Below are 22,907 nucleotides of genomic sequence, written 5' to 3'. Positions count from 1 at the left end.
TGGGAATTCAAGTATATTACTGCCTAATAATAATTTGTCTAGTCAAGTACCTTTCACAATAAATAACTGATTTATCTCTTCCTTTAATTTTTTAATTGTTGTTCCTAGTATCTTCCTACTTACACCTTTTATTTTAGTACATATGTTACATTTTGGGATATTCCATCCTTAAATTCTTTCTAATAGTATTTTTGCTTTTGCTAGTTTTTTGTTTTTCCGGCCATTATTCATCAAAATATAGTTCATTTCACAGTAGTCATAGTATTCTATCTGAATTTTCAAGAAAATTTTACCCTTGTGACATAGGGGATTCATGACAGAACTTAAACTTCAGTTTCTCATTTCAAAGTAATATCTCACTCAGTAAAACTGTTGAAATGATCATCTCTTCTAAAACTTTCCATTTCTGTTAAGTTTGTTATGTTCCCTTGGGTTATAGTGATAGCACAGTTTTTAGAAAAGTAGTTTGGGGTTATTTCATGCTAGTAAAAATGATTTCATCTTGTTTCAGAAATCCATCTTGTGCGATATATGAATTGATATTCTGTTAGAATAATTTTATTTTTAAAAATTCAGACTTTGCAGTATAATTAAGTATATATAGCCCTTTAATCTGTTTTTTTGAAGTCTGTCTCTGTGGGACTGTCCAAGAATCATCAAAAACAAAAAATGATCAGAGAGCTACTATAGATTGAAGTTCCATTTTTATTGAATATCTTTTCTTACCATCTGTTATTACTTTCTCTCCTTTTATACTTTATATCTTTATGTTTAAAAATAACATCATGGTGGTAGTAAGGGAGTGAAAGGGAGAAGGAAGGGGTTCACGTGTTGGAATATTTGAGTAAATCCTGGTATATTACTACTATTAATTTAACATCTTTTAAATCTATATTGCTAATAAATCCAACCATTATTCTCTATTTCTTCCTATTATTTGACCTTTGTGTATTTTACTTCATTACATTTTTCAAAGGTAGGTAAGTCAGAAGTGGATGTGGGGAATTAGTTTACTTTTATATAAGATGGTTTAATAATAATAATACCTAACATTTGCTGAGGACTGATCATATACCAGATACTGTAGTAATCCTCCACCCTACTCCCTCTTTAAAAAAATAAGTTACTTTTAACTTTTCATAACTCCTATATTACTCAAAATGAATCTGAGGCACAGAAACCTTAAGTAATTTACCTGTGATCTTACACATAGTAAGTGGAATAGGAATTGAACCCAGACAGCCTGAATTAAGAACTAGTGTCTTTTCTGAGGTCTGTAAAAGAGCATTTAGTTGAGGTACAAATGGAGTAGTTATAAAAACATTTGATCATTAGATAGCATAGTTGGGAATGTGATATTCTGATCTTATACCAAAATGGTCATGTGTCGTTCCATACCGTAGTGTTATCTGTGGGAAGCCAGGCATATATCCACTTATAACTCATGTAACTGAGTTCATCCACATTAAATATTACATTTAACACTCCTTTTCTTTGTACTTTCATTTAGGTGTGAACAATTTTCCTTTTCAAGCTTGTGCAAGCGCATTGGCATTAATCTTGTCAGTTACAGTGTAATAGTGTAGAAGTTAATAAAATGTTTGAAGGTTATTTTACCTCGAGGAAATTGGTATTTAAAAAGATCAAACAAAAAGAAAAAAAATTAGAAGCAGCAAATCAATAAGTACACTGACAGCATGTGTATGTATGAACTGCCAGTATATGTTTGTTTTGCTGTTCTCTGTTTTGGTTTGCTTTTTTTCCCACCTAATTGAGTACTATGAAACCTGCTGTGGGAAAAAAAGAGTGTATGCTCTGCATTGAGAGTGAAGTTGGAGAAGTACATAGTGGTTTTCTTTACTATTTTTTTTCTTTCCTAACTAGTCTCTCCAAATCTACCTAAAACATTTGGCTTACCACATCTCAGGTTTTTTTGATTAAGCAACAAATATCTTTTTGATTGTTTCACTTGGTTTGATCAGTGTTAAGAGAGATGAGCCCATAGACTCAGTCTCTGTGCTCCAGTGCCGCTTTTATGCCAAACAAGGCTGCTGTTAGAAAAATGGCATCCACTTTTTCCTGCTGACAGGCAGTTGCCATTTATCATGGCCAACGTGTACAATGGGAGTAGAACACTTCGTTAAACCTTACTATATTTTTATTATTTGGATACTGAGGAAAGTCATTTTTTATTTCATTCTACTCTGATTTCCTTAATAAGGATTTATAGAAATCTGAAGGAATACAGCATATTTTGAGACAGTTGATTTAATATGATATAGATGCTTTTCAAAGTGAATAGTCTCGGTGTTACTTTTTTCTCCTAGATTATTTGTACCCAAAGATCATAAAAAGATTAGCCAGAAAAGTTGTTTGAAAAAAATTATAGCACTAAAGATTTAGTATTTTTTTTTAAATGGGGTAAAAGAGCTATTTATCTGTATAAGAATGAAAATAGTATACTTTCAGAAAATACCCTTCTTAAACAAACATGGAGATTCTCTCTGTTTCACATTTTAATGTTATCATATTTAATTGTTAGTTATCAATGTTTTTGAAATTTATCATTCTGAATGTTAGAATTATTTTTAAATTAAGTTTTAACTATAAAAGTAATATGTGAATACTTTTTGTTCTAATAAATTAAAAATAGAATTAAAGTCTTCTTTAACTTTTCTCCCAACATTCCCCTTCTCCAACCCAATTCACATGCCTTGAATCTATCTTTATTATGAGGGCACATATTTTGAACTTTGATTATCTGACATTTCTATAGGTATATCTGTCAAAAAAAATAAGAAAAAAATTGAAGAATGAGCCATATGGAAAAACAGTATGGAGATAGTTCAAAAAACATAGAAATATTCAAGTATTAGTAAATAAAAGAGGAATGATCTGGTTTTAGAAAATTCTTCACATGTTGTTTCCTGCTCCAGAGATAAGACTTTGTAACATCTTCCTAGATTGGCTCACAAATATCCCATCTCCAGTATTTAAGCATCTCAGTAGCCATTATTCTCTTTTATTACTGGGTACAAATAGGAGGACTAAGTCTAAAGAAGAAAAAGGGTTGAAAAGCATATTTCTGTTTAACCTTTACCTGTTATTTACTGTGTATTTTATATTTATTCAATTGTCGTAGCTACCCTGTGAAGCAGTAACTAATATCATTGCCATTTACAAATGAGAAACTGAGGCAGAGAGTTTAAGTAACCTATCTAATAAGAACATACAGCTTCAAAGTGGTAGAAACAGGAATCAAATTTAGCTAGCTCCTGAGCCCATACTTTAATTACTTTATTAGGCTGCCTTTCTAGACAAGATTACTAGTAGTTGTTCCTGGTATTTCTTGGGCTAGGGTCACAGTATCTTCATGCTTCCAGCAGCTTAGTGACTAAGGCTTTGGTCAGGAAAATGGAAGTCACTCTGTGGAGAATTATGGCCTTATACTACTGTTGGCATAGCTGAGGGCGTGGCTATCAAGAAAGCTGTCACCATAGGTCAGAGGAGCTCTACTGAACATCAGAGAAACTGTCAATGAAATATCTATCCTGAAGCACCAAGCAGGTGGTAGGAGCTGACATTAGGTCAGAGAACTTGACAGTGAAGACCTCAGGTGAACATCACTGATGAGTGGGTAGAAAAGTGAGAGTTTGTGGGGAAGTCTGCAAAGCCTGCCAGGACTGTGAAGTGGGAGCTGATGGAAAGGTCAGCAAGGCTACAGCATCTGAAAAAGCCAAGCATCTGACTCCCATGACTTCCTGAGAAAAAATGGCCTTCACTTTACTTAACTGCTTCAAATATGAGGTTACAGACATGGAACTTTCCAGGGAAGGGGGACTGTGGGGAATGTGGTTTCCACCCTTAGAGTAAGCAAGGGTGGTGGGGGTGGTGGTGTGTGCCGGACTGACCACAGACAATCTAGCATAGTAACCAACTGCAGCTTAAAAAGTGCTTAATGTAGTGCTTACTTGGCACATGGTGGGTGCCCTAAAAAGCAACATTTTAGACTCCTTTCCCCACCCCCCACTCCTGCCCCCTTTCCTTTCCTCTTAGAGGACTGTGATACCGTCTTCATCCATATTCTCCCAGCTCTGAGCCCTCTGCAAGGCAAGCTTGAAGTTCTTAATAAAACGGTTATATGCATCACTGACAGCATAAATACAGACCTGAAGAGTTATGAAATACCAAGAGGATAACCTCAGTGTAAGCCAAAGAGGGTGAACGTGGGCTTTTTACAGGCTTAGCAGTATTTAAGAGAGAGAAGTTTAACTCCTTCCCTAGCTTGCTGCATATCCAGTGGAGCCCTCACAGTGTTTGCCGTTGATTTACAGGTGAGTCACAGGTTTTTTCTCACCCTTGTATTTCTTTTCATTTCTTTCTTTTTTTAGTTAATTAAAAGGAGGCATGAGAGAAGTAGAGAATCTTAAAAGATAAAGGTTCTTGTGATAGATGTCAGCGTTGTTAACTCAATGACTCTCTTCCTCTGTTCCTCTTATAAAAGCTACACAAATGAATATAGGGCTTTTCTCATTAGAGATTTTGACAAAGAGAGTCCCTTTTATTTTGATTACATTAAGCAATTCTTTCTTCCAGAATTCCTACAATTTATACCATCCATTGCCAATGTATATTTTAGAAGTCGGCTTTGATGTAATTTATTTATTTTTTAGTGGTTGAGCCTATGCTTTGGATCCATATATTCAGTATAAATGGTATAATACCACTTTATAAAATAATAACTGTCATATGTCTAATTATACATTCTGGAGAAAGCTAGCAGTTTTCTCTAATGGTTTTAACTTCTGCGTTAGCCAGTAATAATAATTGGGGATAATTTTTAAATATAGTTTTCATTTACTGTAGGAATGAAAATGTTTCGTTTGGGGAACTGGGATCTCATTTATCATAATATAATTCAGCTTCTTTTGCTCTGGGAGAATTGCTTTACTTCTCCTGCATGAAAGCCTTTTTATACGTATTAGTTTTATATACCTAGCGCACCTTTAAATGTAAAATGACCATACTTCATACATACTGTTTTCCTTTGATTCCTATATTAGATAAAATATTTTTTCTCGAACTTCTTAAAATGTTACGTGGTTCTAATCTTTCAACTATGAATTTTTATTATAGTACTTTCTTTCTACTAGTTTAAAATAGTATCTTTTTCCTTCCACTTTTCCAGTTTGTTTCTATGGCATCAAGCCAGAACAACTTGTAATACCACTGACCTTGTAGGTTGCTGTTTTAGTGATATGTGATGCAGTCACTGTCTAGTATCACACAGTCTGTTTTATGATGTTATAGTATTCTAGTTTTAAGACTTAATTGCTTTGTTTTTTACACCTTTACGGATCCCAGTAATTCTGTATTTATTTCATCTCCCCTGATTTTGCTAATTTTCAGCTTTATCTCATATCACTTAGAGGTAGATAGTGACTTGGTAATGCATACAACACAATTCTCAGCCTCAGTGGTTTGATCTTTATTTTGTCCTCTTGGGAAAACCTTCAGAGTCCAGTGAAGGGAAGACAGTACTTTAAGATGAACGTCTGTTTATAATGTATAGAAGCATGAATTGACGTTATATTTTCTTCACAATTGTCAAAATTGTAGGTAATTATCTTTTGTGTGAGTGCTTTATATTTATTCCTGAGTTTAATAGTTAAGCAGTAAAAATTGCCTGAGTGGGAATCCACGTCTTTCCATACTCTCTGGTCTTTGTGACTCCTTGTCCTACTCTTGAACCATGGATCAGGTTAATTTTTTCAGTATACACCTGTTGAGCAACTAACGAGGTAAGGCACCGGGCAGTAGATGCTGAATAGAACACTAAAGTGAAGACATGGTCTATGTCCTCAAAGAACTATGGTGATAGAAAGTTGACCCTCAAATAATGTAATATAAACTAGAAGGCAGAGTGTCCAGATGAGAGGTACATTAAATTACCCTAGAGGTAACATAACTGAAATGGAAGAGGAAAGACAGAAGATTGAGGTGAGCAATAAAACTAGAAGTTGACTATTAATACTAGTAGGAAAGTATTCTACTGGCTGAGAAATTATTTATTTTCCACTGCCCCAAACCTTTGTATTAAGAAGTTGAAATTTTTAAAGTAACAGCAAGCTGAACACCTGTAAAAGCATTGGAGCCTTTAGCATAAAATTTAGTGTAAAAATTTTGAACCACATTTAGATATCATCTAACACCCGTATTTGTCTTTCTTACAATATGTTTTTATGATAGGCATCTTGATGGCTGGCAACAGCTTCTTGCATTAGTAACTTGGCAAAATTTTAAAGAAGTTAATTGGATCAAATCTTAATAGCTTAGTGTTAGTACAGATTCACTTATCAATTAAGGTTATTGATGATTAATGACTTAGAGCACCTTCAGCAAAAAGTCACTTAATATTTCATTCATTCAGTTTTTTCAGGTAAATAGGTGTGAACATTTTTTAAGATAGCTCATTTCTCTATAAATTTTTCCTGTGTTAAGGAAATTTTGATCATTAGTATATTGATTGATTGAAGTGTTTTTTTTAACTTAAATAACTCATATTTATTTAATTAGAAATATATATGGATATAACTTCTAATTATACTTGAGAAAATAATCAACCATTTAAAATGTAATGGTATTTTCCTCTCTAGGACAATTTTTTTGTAGCATTATTCCCTGTAAAAGATAAATGGTACAAAATCAAATTCTTAAGTGTTTTAGACAGCATCAAAACCTGTAAGATAGCCTAGTGTGTGGTGGAAAGTACCTGGACTAGCACATGATAAATTCGAATTCTAGTCCATACTCTGGCAATAACCCTGTATGTGGCCTTGGATAAGTAATTTAACTTACCCTGTTTGCGCTCAGTATCCTCATTTATAAAATAAATTAGATGATCTGCAATCTTTTCTAGAACCAAAAGCCTCTTTCTAAATTTCACAATTGTATTCATTTTTTATCCCTAAGACTGTTTACGGGAGGGTTAAAATATACACATCGACATTCAAATAATCTGGAAACGGTAATACTTTGTAATTATACTATACTTCAGGGTTTTAATTTATTTGTGTATTTATTTTATCATTTTAATCATTTTAAATGTACAGTTCAGAGGCATTATGTACATTCACAGGGTGTGCAACATCACCACCATCCACTTCCAGAAGTTTTTCATCATCCCAAACAGAAACTCCATACCCATTAAACGATAATTCCCTGTTCCTTCTTATGCCCAGCCTCTTGCAACCACCATTCTATTTTCTATCTCTGTCAGTTTGCCTTTTCTGCATACCTCATGTAAGTGACTGGCTTATTTCACTTAGCATAATATCCTCAAGCTTCATCCACGTTGTAGCATGTGTCAGAATTTCAGTCCTTTTTAAGGCTGAATTACATTTCTTTGTATGTCTGTACCACATTTTGTTTGTCCATTCATCTGTTGGTGAACATTTGGGTTGCTTCCATCTCTTGACTGTTGTCAGTAATGCTGCTATGAGCATGGGGTATACAAACACCTGTTTGAGTTCCTGCTTTCAGTTCTTTTGGCTATAAACATAAGAGTATAATTGCTGGATCATATGGTAATTCTGTGTTATACTCTTTGAGTGACTACCAAACTGTTTTCCACAGCACTACACAATTTTACATTTTCACCAGCACTACACAAGGATTCTAATTTCTCCATATTCTTTTTTTTTTTTTTTTTTTTTGCGGTACGCGGGCTGCTCACTGTTGTGGCCTCTCCCATTGTGGAGCACAGGCTCCGGACGTGCAGGCTTAGCATCCATGGCTCACGGGCCTAGCCGCTCTGCGGCATGTGGGATCTTCCCAGACCGGGGCACGAACCTGCGTCCCCTGCATCGGCAGGCGGACTCTCAATCACTGCGCCACCAGGGAAGCCCTCTCCATATTCTTGCCAACACTTTTTTTTTTTTTTAAATTTTAATTTGTTGATAATAGACATTCTAATGGGTGTGATGTTGTATCTCTTAGTTTTGGTTTGCATTTCCCTAATGACTAATGTTGAGCATCTTTTCATGTGTTTATTGGCCATTTGTATATTTTCTTTGGAGAAAAGCTTATTCAAGTCCTTTCTCATTTTTTGATATAGTAGTTTGTCTTGGCATTCTTGTGGAAAATCTGTTAGAAATGTGAGGTATAGGGGCTTCCCTGGCAGTCCAGTGGTTTAAGACTCTGTGCTTCCACTGTAGGGGGCGTGGGTTCAGTCCCTGCTTGGGGAACTAAGATCCTGTATGCAGCGTGAAATGGTAATGCTTTGTGATTTTATTTTACTTTACTTTAGGGTTTTTAGTTTTGTTTTATTTTTAAAGATCACATTGGTTGGTAACCTTTATTTTTTTCCCTTTTTGGCACTTACCTTTATTATAATCATTGTCTTCTGAAAAAATCGTATGAATGATTACAAGAAACATTTGTGATCAAGTGGGCCACCAGATGTATATACTGCAGGGTGATTTATTTTCAAGATTTTATTTTTTTGAAATTTTCCTTTTGCTTCATTTACAAGTGACATTTGATTGGCTTAGCCCATTTTCTTCATGATAGAAACTTCCCAAAGATAAAATATTGTTTAAGAATAATAGAGCCATGCTCTCTGAACACTTTATAAACTTTTAAACAATAGCACACTTTTTACCCTATTACTGGTCTAAGGCTGGGTAGGCAGGAGTGAGGCGGATTCTGAAGGAAGGAATACAGTCAGACTGTCTCACTAATTAAGTTTTGAGGATCCTCATTCATTCAGTTTATTTTTAAAGAAAGGAATGAATAGTTTTAAAAATAAACCATTTGCCCTTCATTGTATTTTCAATTTGTTTAGTTTCTTTGAATCTAAGACTGAGTCTTCTCATAGCCTTCAACTACCTTGTAAAATATCTCTGATAGACAGTTTTCCATATGGTCAGCCATGTCAGATAATTTCTTAGATATTTTCTCTGAGCCCTCTCTGCTCCAGCTCTAATGTGAATTGGTTTTTTTATGTTATCCTTGAACTTTATTTCATCATCATTCTGGTAATTCCTTTTAACCTTTGGTGGGTGGAATTTTCTGTTGCTTGCGTTTCAGTTTCTTTTTTCATTTAGTCCCTGATCTTGACGGGGCAATGCTTTCAATGACTTATTGAGTAAAGATTAATGAGAGGTAAATTTTTTGAGATGTTACATGTCTAAATTTTTTTTAATTTCTTATACTTTATTAGTTATTTGGCTGTGTATAAAATACTGCATATTTTTTAAAGCATCACTCTACTGACTCCTGGCTTCCATTATTGCTTTCTGCATTTCTAACTTTTTTTTCCCTTCCCTTGAAACTCTTAGGATTTTCTCTTTCTGAGTTAGGATGAGTATGTACTTTCTCTGTTTCTTTTAATAGTAGATGTTCTTATTTCATGATTGCAAAGACTTCTTTTATATCTTTATGAATATTAATTATATTTTCAAAATTTTTTTCTGTATCGTGCATTGTCTGTGTTTCCTGTGGTTTCATTATTTCTATTCATGGTCATCTCTTTCATGTTGATGCTTTCAGGTGCCTAAGGACCTTTGGATGTCCACTCCTATTTTGTTCTAAAAAAGGTAATTAAGTTTGTATAGGGCTGATAACCCCATTGTTTTCCCTGTGGTGTGATTTTATGATCAGGGGGCTTTTTCTTTGGGAACCTTCTTAATGTCAGTATCTGTAGGTTTTTTTCTACAATAATTCAGTAGAAGTATTCTCTCATCTCCTAACTGATAGGTATAATTTTGACTGTCAGACTCCTGGACAGGTGAGGAGAAAGGGGCTAAAGGTCTCATGGTTTAGAAAGCAGAATTGCATTTAAGCTTCCTGGTTTCTGTTTGCTACCTCATTGCTCCCTTCTCTGTGCCTGATAAACCCTTGTACAGAGTCTGTCTGGTTCTTTTTCTCCAGAGGATATGCCTACTGTGTCCTATGGGAGAAGGGTAATCTCTTGACTGCATAGAGAGGGAGTGAAATCCTTATACTTTTATGTTATTGAAGTTTAACCCAAAGTAGCATTTTGTTTCTTACCTATGCACGTTTGTGTGATTGTAATATACTTAGGGATTTTTGTTTTTCAAGTGTTACTACTGTTAAATGCCCCATTTCCATCTATAGGATGGTAGTTTTAATAAATTAATTTAGTGTATAAATTTGATTTCCACAGTGTTGAGTATTGTAGGCAGAATAATACCCCCCCACAAAGATATCTGTGTCCTAATCCCCAGAACCTGTTTATGTGTTACCTTACATGGCAAAAGGGGCTTTGCAGGTATGATTAAAGTTATGGACCTTGAGATGGGAAGATTAAGCAGTATTATGTGGGCTCAAACTAATTACATGTGGACCTAAAAGGCGAGGACCTTCCCTGACTGTAAGTAAGAGGGAGATGTGACTACAGACAATGGGTCTGAGATATACAGCATCCCTGCCTTTAAAGATGGAAGAAGGGGGTCTTGGACCAAGGAATGTTGGCAATCTCTAGGAGATGGAATAACCAAGCAAACTGATTCTCTTCCTAGAGCCTCCAGAAAGGAATGCAGCCTGCCAACACCTTGATTTTAGCCCAGCAACACTTGTGTTGTATCGCTGTGTTTTTTTGTTTGTTTGTTTTTTGTTTTTGTGGTACGCGGGCCTCTCACTGTTGTGGCCTCTCCCATTGCGGAGCACGAGCTCCGGACGTGCAGGCTCAGCGGCCATGGCTCACGGGCCCAGCCGCTCCGCGGCATGTGGGATCTTCGTGGACTGGGGCACGAACCCGTGTCCCCTGCATCGGCAGGCGGACTCTCAACCACTGAGCCACCAGGGAAGCCCTCACTGTGTTTTGTTTTGTTTTGTTTTGTTTTGTTTTGTTTTGTTTTGCGGTATGCGGGCCTCTCAGTGTTGTGGCCTCTCCCGTTGCGGAGCACAGGCTCCGGATGCGCAGGCTCAGTGGCAATGGCTCATGGGCCCAGCCGCTCCGCAGCATGTGGGATCTTCCCGGACTGGGGCACGAACCCGTGTCCCCTGCATCGGCAGGCGGACTCTCAACCACTGCGCCACAAGGGAAGCCCCTCACTGTGGTTTTGATATGCATTTCTTTGTTGGCTAATGGTACTGTTGATATTGTAAAAGAAAAAAAAAATGGTGCAGGCCCTTTTCCCTTTCTGCTATCTATGCTATGTTACATAGTGCAAAAATGATATTCTAATTGGACTCTTTAACAAATGAAAAATGACAGAGATTGTAGATCTGTTGTAAAGTGTTAATTAATCCTCTGTCATTATTGCCATCATCCCTCAATTTTAGCTCATATGAACTAAGAAAGCAAAACCTAATGTGATACTATGATGAAGTTCTAGAAAAGCACTCTGAGGAGTAATTAATTGAAACATTGTACACATAACACTATTTTATTTTGCTGCCCTTGTCACAAGTGTAATTACGTTTTTTTGGTATGTTTATTAGTTTAATAAATGAATAAACAGACTCTTTACATAATAAAGACCTGGTCATTTATCTTTAAATATTTAAACTTCTGTTACATGAATTCTAGGATAAGTTCAGATAGTAAAACTGGGACCAACAATTAGAACTGTGTCATATGGAACATGCTTCCTTGTTATCCAGAATAATTGAGGCTATATGACTATCAGGGATATTTTTGGAAGAGTTTTCTGCATTGGGTAGAGAGTATTATATGAAATAATATTTGATTTTAATTTTAAGATGCTTGTGAAATAATCATGATTAAATTCATTTGACCTCAGTATGTTGCGGGTTTCTTCTTTACGTTTCTAGTCCAATAGCCATCTTTATTCTCACAGTTACTCAGCAGCCTGGTTATCTAGGTACCTCATGCCTTCACTTAGAGTTCCAGTATCTTTTCTCGATCCTGTGTTCAGTTATTTTAGTAATGCTTTTGCTGCTGTCCTTGATTCTTTTATCCTCTTGCCAGTCTGAACTCTTTCTTTTTCCATTCCTGCCTGAGGGTTGCCAGAGTCACACATAAGTGTGTTCCTTTGAGAATTTTTTTTTCCAATTTGTTAGGCATTTTCTCCATATGCATCTTTAAGGTGAATGTAGTTTTATATCATTATTAAGGGCATTAAAATTATGATTGATTCTTAAATTTAAGAACAGTTTTGATTATAGTGAGATTTTGAAAGATCTGAGCAGTATGTGACTGTTTTTATCCTTCACTTTAGTTGCACTTACCGTATTTATAAATCATTATCCATTTAATTATTTGTTTGGTATCTGTAGACTCATGGACCTGAACCCAGGTGGACAGGAGCTGTCCTGTTCACCACTATATTTTCATTACCTACCACAGAAGGTACTTAGTTTGTATTTCATAAATGAGTTCTTTTCTCTTCCACTGTGGCTATGCATCTGAAGACAGTGTACTTTGAAAGAGTCTTTTTTTCTGGCCCTTTATAGTTAGGAAGGGAATTAGTCCCTTTCTCCTTGTATATTAATCATATTTCATTGGTGAAACTGTAGAATTACTCTAAAGGTAGCCTGGGATACTTCTTTTTAAGTACCTTGTTAGACATTTTCTCTGCATTTTTTTTTTTTTTAATGTGGAAACTTTTCACTTGCTTTTAGAGAAGGAAATTACTTTTTTTTTTGTTTTGCGATACGTGGGCCTCTCACTGCTGTGGCCTCTCCTGTTGCAGAGCACAGGCTCCGGACGCGCAGGCTCAGCGGCCATGGCTCACGGGCCCAGCCGCTCCGCGGCACGTGGGATCCTCCCAGACCGGGGCACAAACCTGTGTCCCCTGCATCGGCAGGCAGACTCTCAACCACTGCGCCATCAGGGAAGCCCAGGAAATTACTTTTGAAGAAAATATAAATTAACTTAATGTTCCCTTTGAAGTTACTTTAAAATTGACCTTTGTACTTTTTGGCATATTTTCTAATAACTTTAATGTAACTTGAAAACTTTCAGATTTTCTTTTCGTTTTCTTTTCACTCTATGTCATCTAGTGACTTTTCATCTTTTATACAAGTGCCAAAGGGACTTGTTGAGACTATCTTTCCATAGTCTTTTACACAGTGTATCATCTTCTACTCTCTTTGAAGTTGTCAGATCTTTCTTACTGTCTCATACATTTTTATATTGTTTTGTATCTCTCCTTTTTTGGGAAGATAAATGCAGTAAAAAGTCAAAGTACTTTTTAGCAGCTTTGACTGAAACCATATTGTTTTTCAGGATGCACCTTTTCTTATAGATCATTTTTTTTGGAAATAAACTTAAACACATCGTTAATCTGTTTTCCATTTTATTTAACAGTATAAATCAATAGCCTGTTAAAAGTGCAGTCTTCATTTGAGAGATAATCAAATATCCTAGAGTCTGCTTTCGTTATGTTTGTTTTTAAAATATTTTTTAGATGCTAGTTCAGTAGAAATATAGAAACGTTTAGATTCAGCCCTATTGAAATGACTAAAGTGTACTAGGCATTCATGATGCCCATGTCTTAATTTACTTGTTATCTTTATACTAATTGTTTTGATTAAATTAATGCAGTTCTGGAAAGAAAGGGTTATACATGGGGGCTTTAGATATCAAGAGTTATTATTGAGTTTATTATCAGACCCAAGGTGACCTCTGAAGTACTAAACAGATTATATAACCTGTGTCTGTCACAGAACCTTAGAAGAAACCCTAGCAAAAATTTTTGTGGTGAACTAAACCATACTTAAGGCACTTTGGCTCACTTGGAAGAGATCTACTGTGGGTGTCCTTAGGGCAAGTAATCGTATTCAGAACCCAAAGGCTCCTGCTATGCTTTTTGCCTCCTGGAAATTCATCATTTTTATTTATTTCCAGGAGTATGGAATCAAGGAGACAGGGACGAGGCAGAGCTTCAGGATTTTACTTATTTTGAATATACCGTTATCTGTGAGAAGAGTTTTATAGAAACATTTATTATGTAGGATGTATCTTTTATATTTTTAGGCTTGTGGTTATTTTAATTAATAGTGTTAAGCCAATTAGATCATGATGTTCTTTTTATTTTCCACCTATTTTCCTAACCCTGTTAACATAAATTAGGTTAGATAAAAAGAAACTCTACAGCCAACTGACAAGAAGGGAAAACACTCATTTTGGGGGATCACCATTCCATCTGTTGTATGCCGATAGCCCAACGGAAACTGGTGGTGCTTTTGTTCACACTTTGTTTATATATGTAACATTTTTCTTTTGAATATTTTATTAGCTTTAATATATGATTGTTTTCAATATATTGTTTTATAATTGGAAAACAAATACTTACTTTTTAAGGAAATACATATACTGTATGTATTTCATTGAAGCATTTTGAACAGCTGCCAGACAGCCCCAACATTTATTCCTCAGCATAAATCTGAAGATATTTTAGCTTGATAGGTTTTCAAGGTTTGGCTGTTGTCCTAATTAACATTGAATTTGGAATTTTCTCATAAATAAGCATGTTCTCTTTTTATATATAAATTACGTAGGAGGGTATCTTTTTGTTTCATCTAACCATGTATGGCTTATTTATTGTCATTTGTATAAATATTGATTTGTCGTCAAAAAAATAAGTGTTGAATTTAGAGAAATCAGTGTACAAATGAATATGTGAAATCCATCTTAGTGATCTCAAAGATGCTGAGACACTGTCTTTTAGTTTTAAATTTAGTTCATTTGTGAAATGAATCATTCTAACCTTGGAAAAATCATCATGCATCTGACTTAATTATAAATTAAAACAACCCAGCTCTAAACAATTAATTAAAATTTGTTGCATGTTTTCTAGTCCAAATGAGTGAAGTTATTGAAACATTTAATTATTTGTTTTAGCTGAATAAACTATTAAAATGATGCCTATAGTTAAAAACGTTTTAATCTCTCCTAACTTAGATACATTGTCTCTAATATCATGCCACTCTTTGTGGATGATTTTATCACATCCTGTTTTCAAGTAAATGTACCAAAGACAGATAAAGAGCCAGATGATCTAAGCAGCTCAGATTGTCAGTGTTCCCTAAGAAAATAAAGTTCTTAAAAACTAACAAGAAAAAAATAGGAATGTGTCAAGATTTGGAATGATTTTCAAACTTTCTTTTACTTTTAACAGTTTAATAATTGCAAAAGGAAGCACAATTTGGAAATACACCGTCAATCATTTGGAATGTCTAGATAATTTATCTGTGTTAAGTTCTAAAGCACATACTTGTTAAATAATGTTTTTCCTTCTTCCACACCCTGTGTTCTCCCTTCTGCTTTATTTATCTTGTTTCTAAAATAGTGTCAGCCTCAATGTATACCATGAAATGACAACCTGGTTACAAATACTTCTGTACATCTAAGATGGGGCAAGCTCTTTGATTATTGAAATTATTATTTGATTATTGAAATTTGTTGGATGAGCCAAGCATGGTTTTTTTCTTTTTTCCATCGTTTCTCCCTCTTTTTAACTCCCCTTATATTTTCTGATTCATTCAGGGATACCATGTTTAAGATATCTTATCTGTTATGATCGTAGGCAGGTATGAGTTATAACAGTTACAGTTGCTGCCACTTCATTAAAACTAGAAAAAAACCCCACAACTCTCAGCATTTTCTTGGTTGGGGAACTTGATATTGTGAAACATTGTGTTTGGATTAAATCCTCTTATTTTCAATTTTTGGAAATACTAGTTGTGTGATAAATGCTAAGGCTTGCTGCAAGTTATTTCGGTAATGGATCATGTTAGTCATTGTATGTGTAAGGTACCAAATTGGATAGAATATAGTGTCAGTTTGAAGTATTCAGGTCTCCTCTCCATTGGGTAAATTGTCTCATTTACTTGTTTCAAAATATAAAAACTCTTCATTTATGCGTCACGGTATTACAGTTTATTTACATATTCAAGTGAGAATAAGAGATTTGCTTTCTTATGATAATTTGCTCATCTCTATTTGGGATTAAATTATTAATCTTGGATTTGTCATGCAAGAAAAATCACTGAATTGAGAGTTGAGAGACCTGGGTTGAAGTTTACCTCTGTCAGTTTTCAGCTGTCTGATCATCAAGTCATTTCCCTGGCCTGCTATCTCAGAGCTCTAAGATGCTGTAATTTCGTATGGCTTATAACAACTCTGGTTTTCTGGCTAGAATTTGTTTATGTTGCTTATGTTTAGTTATTTAAAATTACTGCAGGAGTACATCAGTGATTACCTTTTTGTAATATTGATACATGCATTTAAAATGACTGTTTTAGATAATTATATTTTTATTCATTTAAAAATATTTAATAAAATATAATAAAAAGGAATTTATAAATGCAGAGGTATGTAACTATGTCATTGTGTGATAGGATCATTCTGTGGCATTATGCTTTTTGATGCTAACTGCAGTATGGGTTTGAAGAACTTCCAATTGACGGAATCAAACCAGATGTTCAAAGATTTAAAGTATTAATCAGAAATGGTAAATAATTATATATCTTCAAAAGAATTGAAAACATGAACTTGGAGCATTCACACGTATACTTCAAAAATTAATTCAGTGATTAGATGATTCAAAAACTAGATGACTCAACAAAAGATGGGTTGAATGAAGAGAAATATGGAAATGTGTGAAGGGCTTTTGAGCATTCTTTAGATGTTTATAGAATTAAGATAAGTAATTTGAATATTTTCCCTTTGATATTGGTTATTAATTTTGATCACCTTTTTGAAATGGATGGCTATATGCATAAATTATGCAAATTGAAAATAGATTACCAGAGAAGGGAACAATAATTTACCCTTTTTGTCAGTTGTTTTATCATTTGTATTATCTAGCGTGTTCATCTGTGAGTTTCAATCAAAACACTTATTATTTATTTTATTAAAACAAATTTATTGAACTTTTATGTAATATGTATTGTATTAAATTTAAGTCTAGAAAGATGAATATGACATGGTCCTTACCAGTTTTGGGATAAACTGCATTGGGGGACAGAAATTGAAGCATGAGGAAAGGAGTGTCACAGAAGGGAAAGATGACTATACAAAGGGCTAGCCATAAGGTTTTAATTAGGACTTGGAGAAGTGTTGTCAATATTAAGGGCTGTTTTCAAACTTTAACGTGTGTATGACTTACTTGGGGATCTTTTTAAATGGCAGGTTCTAATTCAGTATGTTGTTCCGGGCATGAGATTCTTCATTTCTAACGAACTCCCTGGGGATGCCAGTGCTTATGAACCATGATTGATATTTTGAGGAGCAAGGCTTAGTACTAATTCTTTGGAAGTAAGAACAGATGTAGGGCCTGCATTTAAAACTTTTTCCTAGGTATAGTCTTACTTTTTCTTCCTTATTTCTTCCATAATGTAATTAAAGCATACTGATTGGCAATATAAATGTAAATGAATATGTAGTCTATAAATTTACTTATTTTGAACGGCTAATTTAGTCAACTCTTGGTTATCTAGGGGCAGATTAAACAGAGTGCAGTTAGCCTGGGTACTGAATAACAAGTGACTCGGTATTGTAGAGAATTGAAACGACAGTAATTTAGAAAAACATTAATGTTTTTTATATTGGACAGCAATTCTCTTTAGAATTATTTGGTACCTACTCTAACGTGGGAATGATCTTTGGTCTCAACAGTCAGGTAAAGTAATTTTGGGGAGTGGTGCCTCCTTTTTCTTCCAGTCTCTCTAAAGAGCAGTGATCTTCACATGGGGATTATAAACCTCCAGAGGCTGTGCTACATGGGTGGAGATTTTTAACATACTGGCTGCAAATCCTATTGTACTTACATTACTTTCAAACATATGGATGGCATCTTTCAAATGGGAAATGTGTTCCAAAATACAGGATATAAATTTTAAGGAAATAAGCTTGAGTCACTTATACCATGTTTTTTTTAGTTAGTTGTATTTTAACTAGGATTGGGAGACATCTGAGACCTTTGCCTCCCACTTATTTACAGCTGTTAAAGATTGTTTCTTTATGTTATTCAAACATGTTTGTGCACGCACGCACACACACACAGAGGCATACAATAGATGTGAGTCCAGGTTTAGCATTTTAGCTCTAGAAGTCGTGTAAGTTATGAAAATTTAAATGTTCTGCATAAATCATCATTGTGTGATGTGTATGAGGTGTTCAGAAATATTCAAGCTAATTTTGTAGAACTTATTTTTCTTATCAGATACCTGTGTTATTTAACAGTAAAACACTGTCACTGTTGAGTGTATTTAATTTGTCTTGTGTTTATTTCCTCTGGCATAAATTGTAATAAAGTGCAATAGAGCAGTACAGCATTAATTAGAAATGCTAATTTTCCAAGTGCTTAACCGAAGCAGTAACATTTAACAGAGAAAATTTATTTTTATTATTAATTAAACATTAGATATTTTTGTGGATTTTTCTCTTTTTTTTCTTTCTTTTTTTTTTCTTTTTTTTTTTTTAGAGAACCAGAGGACGAAAACGAAGCTTCATTCCTGAGGAAGAAAAACATGAGGTTGGAATAAGTTAAGCATATTTTACACAATCTAAATTTGAGAAACTTTCTTGCTTAAAATTATTTCTGTTTTCCTCATATCCTGATTTTATGTTTTGTTTCATCCTCCCTTGTATGGCAGGAGAGAGTTCCTAGAGAGAGGAGACAAAGGCAGTCTGTGTTACAAAAGAAGCCCAAGGCTGAGGATTTACGAACTGAATGTGCAACTTGCAAGGGAACTGGAGACAATGAAAACCTTGTCAGGTAAACTGGATGCTGAGACCTTGGCTTTGGGGGATTAAGGCTCCATCTTCATCATTTTCTCATCACAGATATAATGGGGAAAACAAATCACAGCATAGGACCTTTCTTAAAGTCTTATTTAGTGGAAACGGTACTTCAGAAACAGATTTCATCCACTTAGTAACCTGCCACACATGGTTATTCTCTGGATTTAGATGTAATTAAGAGTGATTATCTGGATTTTGAACAAAAGAGAATTAATTTCCCATTGACAAGAGAAGTTGACCGTGCTCTGCATATAGAGGCCACAAAAATATATAATTTGATCCAAACCCTTTGTGCTAAGATTATTATGTTTTATCTCATAAAACAATAAAATTACTAAGTTCTGTTAGCATGTTATAAAAGTTGAAGTTTATTAGAGATAATGATGACAGATACTTTTTCTTGACAAAAACTTCGTTAGCACTTCCTTATCATTTTTCAAAACAATGTGTTAAATGCTTCTCTCTTATGAAATAAAGAAAGGTGAAAAGATGGCCTAGATAGACATTTTTTGTTTTTTGTTTGGTTTTCTTCTTTGCTTCTTTGTTTTGTTCTGTTACTTTTTTTTTTTTTTAAATCAGACATAATTCTAATCAGGAATCTCAGCTGATACGGCACAGTGGCTATTCCTGAGGGTCCAGAGACTGCTAATTTTAGCCATTTGCCTCTCTTGCTGAGATGAAGAAATTGCTCAAAGCCCTGGGTGAGATGAAGGAGTGGGGGGGGTGATCAAAAGGAGACCTCATCTAAATAAAAGAGGTATCCTCTTTTCAAAGGACAGTGACACAAAGAATCTTTTAGTATGTTACAGGAACGCTTTCTGATTTCCTTCAAAAATTGTCTTTTGATAAAGCCCTATTGAACTAACTCATGGCACAGAAATTAAATGTTTCAAAAAGAGTAAGTTGATAAAATGCATATTAGTACTGTTACAGGATTTTAAATATTTGCTTCCAAAATGATGTCATTAAAAGTATAATTTGTTTGTTTTAATTCCTCAAGTAAAGGCACCTGGTTTTAAATTTCATGGGGTTTTTATAATGTCGCTGAGGAAGGTAATGAGAAAGTAAAAATTCCAGTAAAGAAATACAAAGTGCTTCAACAAAGTTGAGAAAGTCTATCATATTAGGCCACTGTTTTTTGAAGTAGTTTATGTAGAATATCATGAGAGCTCTCCTGGAGGTTAAGCTCATTTAAGTTTAAGGTAAATTAGTTCTAATGTCAGAAGATACACATGAATAATTCTGACTGCAACATAATTTTCTGATTTGTGTAAAAAAAAGAAAGCATAAGCATAACAGAGTGGAGTACATAAAACAACAAAAATAAACAGAAGAAAAAATTATAAAAACAGTCTTACGTAATGAAGAAAAATTCAGTCTAGAAGAAAATTCCCATGGGGGTTGAGGGTGGCATTATAGGGCATGATCATTTTGAAACACTAGTTAAAAACTTAAGAGACCTGGTTATACTCTTTAATTACTTAAACCTATGTAAATATCTACCTCTAATTTTTTTTTTTTAAGATAGTAGCTTGATTCAGGCCTTGTTGCTATAGGCCCTATATGTTTTTGCCAGGTTTTTATTTTATTTTTTTGGTCATGTATTTGAAAGAAAGAACCTAGGAAATAAGTACAATTTTATTTTAAAAGCCACTTAATACAAGAGCATCTCCAAGACATTGTATTATATAGTTGTTTTAAAAAAAATAGGTATTGGGCTTCCCTGGTGGTGCAGTGGTTGAGAGTCCGCCTGCCGATGCAGGGGACACGGGTTCGTGCCCCGGTCCGGGAAGATCCCACATGCCACGGAGCGGCTAGGCCCGTGAGCCATGGCCGCTGAGCCTGCATGTCCGGAGCCTGTGCTGCACAACGGGAGAGGCCACAACAGTGAGAGGCCCGCGTACTGCAAAAAAAAAAAAAAAAAGTATCATGTTTCTTTGATTCTTGATAAGATTTTTAATTAATATTAGCCTTTCCTCTCATTTAATTAGTTCCTGTTATAAAATTTTCATCCTTAATTACATTATTATAACATTCCAGTGTCTGGGGTTTTTGTGAAAGTCTCGTGAAAGGTAAAGATATTTTTGTTACTCTAGAAATGATGGATATACAAAGTCTTTTTCCTTGGTTTTGCCTTGTTAAGAAGATAACATCACAGATTTTATGCAAAGATTTTAAAAAGGTTATGAAGAGGGAATTAAATGTTTTATAAATATTATATATTGATAATGTTTCTGAGGATAAAACAAGCTGGATATAAAGCAGTGCCATCAAGTGTTTTATGGTTATAATATGATTGTTCTTTAAATATGTACACACACACACACACACACACACACACACACACACACACACACATTCAGTTTAAGCACTTTGCTCTTGGGATAAAGAAGAATTTTATGTAGAATTTCATGTGTTTAAAAAGGTACTCATAAGCTAATATCTGCCATTTCCCTTAACATCTCTTTTATTTAGTAATTGGCACCATCATTTTTGCAAATCTGCCCCAAAAGCGCACACTTTTATGATTAAGTTGCATCTTAAATATTATGTATACACGCTATTTTTAACTTTATTTTAAGACATTTTAAATTACACTTTATTTTCCCTAAAGATATATTTCAGTGCTTGATCATTATACTTACTATGTATGTCTATTAAGTTCTCTTATAAAATTAAACTTCTTGGATCATAATTTAATTAATTTACTTAATTTTTTATTGAATTTACTGTATTTTCTCAAGTTCCTCTGAACTAATATACATGACTCTTTAGAATCAGCAGTTTAGCAGTTTTGATTTTGAAACCACACTTCTCTATGTAATTCAGGCTGTATAAAAAATTTCTTTCTTATTTTTTTTCCTTTCTATTTCAGTTATTTGTATATATGTATACATTAATTTACATGTATAATTTTTAATATCACTAGGAAATTGCAATCAATTTATCAGTTAACTGTAATAATAGGTTCCAAATGTTATTTTCTGTTTTGTCTTTAAGTTTTTCTCAGGCCTTTGGCAAGTAATTTAGTATTTCTGGGTCTTAGTTTTTCCATCTGTTGTACATGATAAGAATTGTACTATGTTCCATTACAAGCTTTGTGAGTAATTCTGTATGAAATAGTAAGGCAGTGGTATTACTTAGTAATTTAAAGAATACAGGGCTTCCCTGGTGGCGCAGTGGCTGAGAGTCCACCTGCCGATGCAGGGGACATGGGTTCGTCCCCCAGTTCAGGAAGATCCCACATGCCGCAGAGCGGCTGGGCCCGTGAGCCATGGCCGCTGAGCCTGCGCATCCGGAGCCTGTGCTCCGCAACTGGAGAGGCCACAACAGTGAGAGGCCTGCGTACCGCCAAAAAAAAAAAAAAAAAAAAGAAAAAGAATACATATATGTGGGCTCTGAAATAAGGGTTCCTGTTGGTAAATATGATACAGTAATAATATAAATGCATATTTTTTACTTTTCAGAGAATGTGCATGTTTTTTTATTTAATTATTCCTGCAATATGGAGGACAAAAAATTTGAATTTGTTGAAACACGTTCCCTAAAACGATTAGACTAATAAACTATTTCCGCTAAACATGGGAAATATGAAAATTACCACAAGGTGTTAAAGACAAAGATAGTTTACAGTATCATATGGATTTTTTTAAAAAAAAATAGTGCTTCCTATTTTTGCCATCTACTTTTTAAACTTAATTAAAATTTGTCTGCAAAGTTTACAGTCGAAAATATATTCCTTTATGTTATTTAGTGCAATTAAATGCTGAAGGCCAAATTGAAACTGTCTTGGAATTGTGAGGTCTTTTGGGGTATTTATCTCCTTGCTGTGGATATTCATTGTTGGAGGTAGTTTTGAGCCTTTAGTGATGTCTTACTTGGTTTTGCTTCCACAGTTCCTGGGACATTTAATGCTCAGTAAATGCTTGGTAAATGAATGACTGTGCCACATAAGTAGTGACTGATTATTCTTTGCTGAATTAATTAAAAAAAAAACCTTTTACTATTATAATTTATTCCTAGAACAAATTGGTCACTCAGTGTAAGTATTTGATGAAGACGTTTAAAAGGCTTAATAAAGGAGGATTACTTTCCTGTCACTAAAGAATAGTGGATGAGTTTTTTCTGTGTCTTAGGTAAAGAACTAGGAATCACAGAGTTGAGA

At 34.4% G+C, this 22,907-nt stretch overlaps 1 protein-coding gene across 8 annotated transcripts in view; it reads left to right on the top strand.

Annotated features, from left to right (window-relative positions):
* PHF14 (PHD finger protein 14) overlaps positions 1–22,907 on the top strand; it is a 200,505-nt gene that overhangs the window by 70,104 nt on the left and 107,494 nt on the right. For all 8 annotated transcript variants that reach the window (XR_013829637.1, XM_079931046.1, XM_079931045.1 and 5 more), the window contains 2 exons: positions 18,423–18,473; positions 18,595–18,716. Coding sequence is in view for 7 of the 8 variants with exons in the window: in XM_079931046.1 (XP_079787172.1) it covers positions 18,423–18,473; positions 18,595–18,716 (173 nt within the window). In the remaining variant the exon portion in view is untranslated. The remainder of the gene's footprint in view (positions 1–18,422; positions 18,474–18,594; positions 18,717–22,907) is intronic.

The sequence above is a fragment of the Stenella coeruleoalba genome, assembly GCF_951394435.1.
Source record: "Stenella coeruleoalba genome assembly, chromosome: 9".
NCBI classification, from domain to species: domain Eukaryota; kingdom Metazoa; phylum Chordata; class Mammalia; order Artiodactyla; family Delphinidae; genus Stenella; species Stenella coeruleoalba.
Note: the sequence above shows the minus strand (reverse complement) of the source record. Positions and strands in the feature narration are given on the sequence as shown.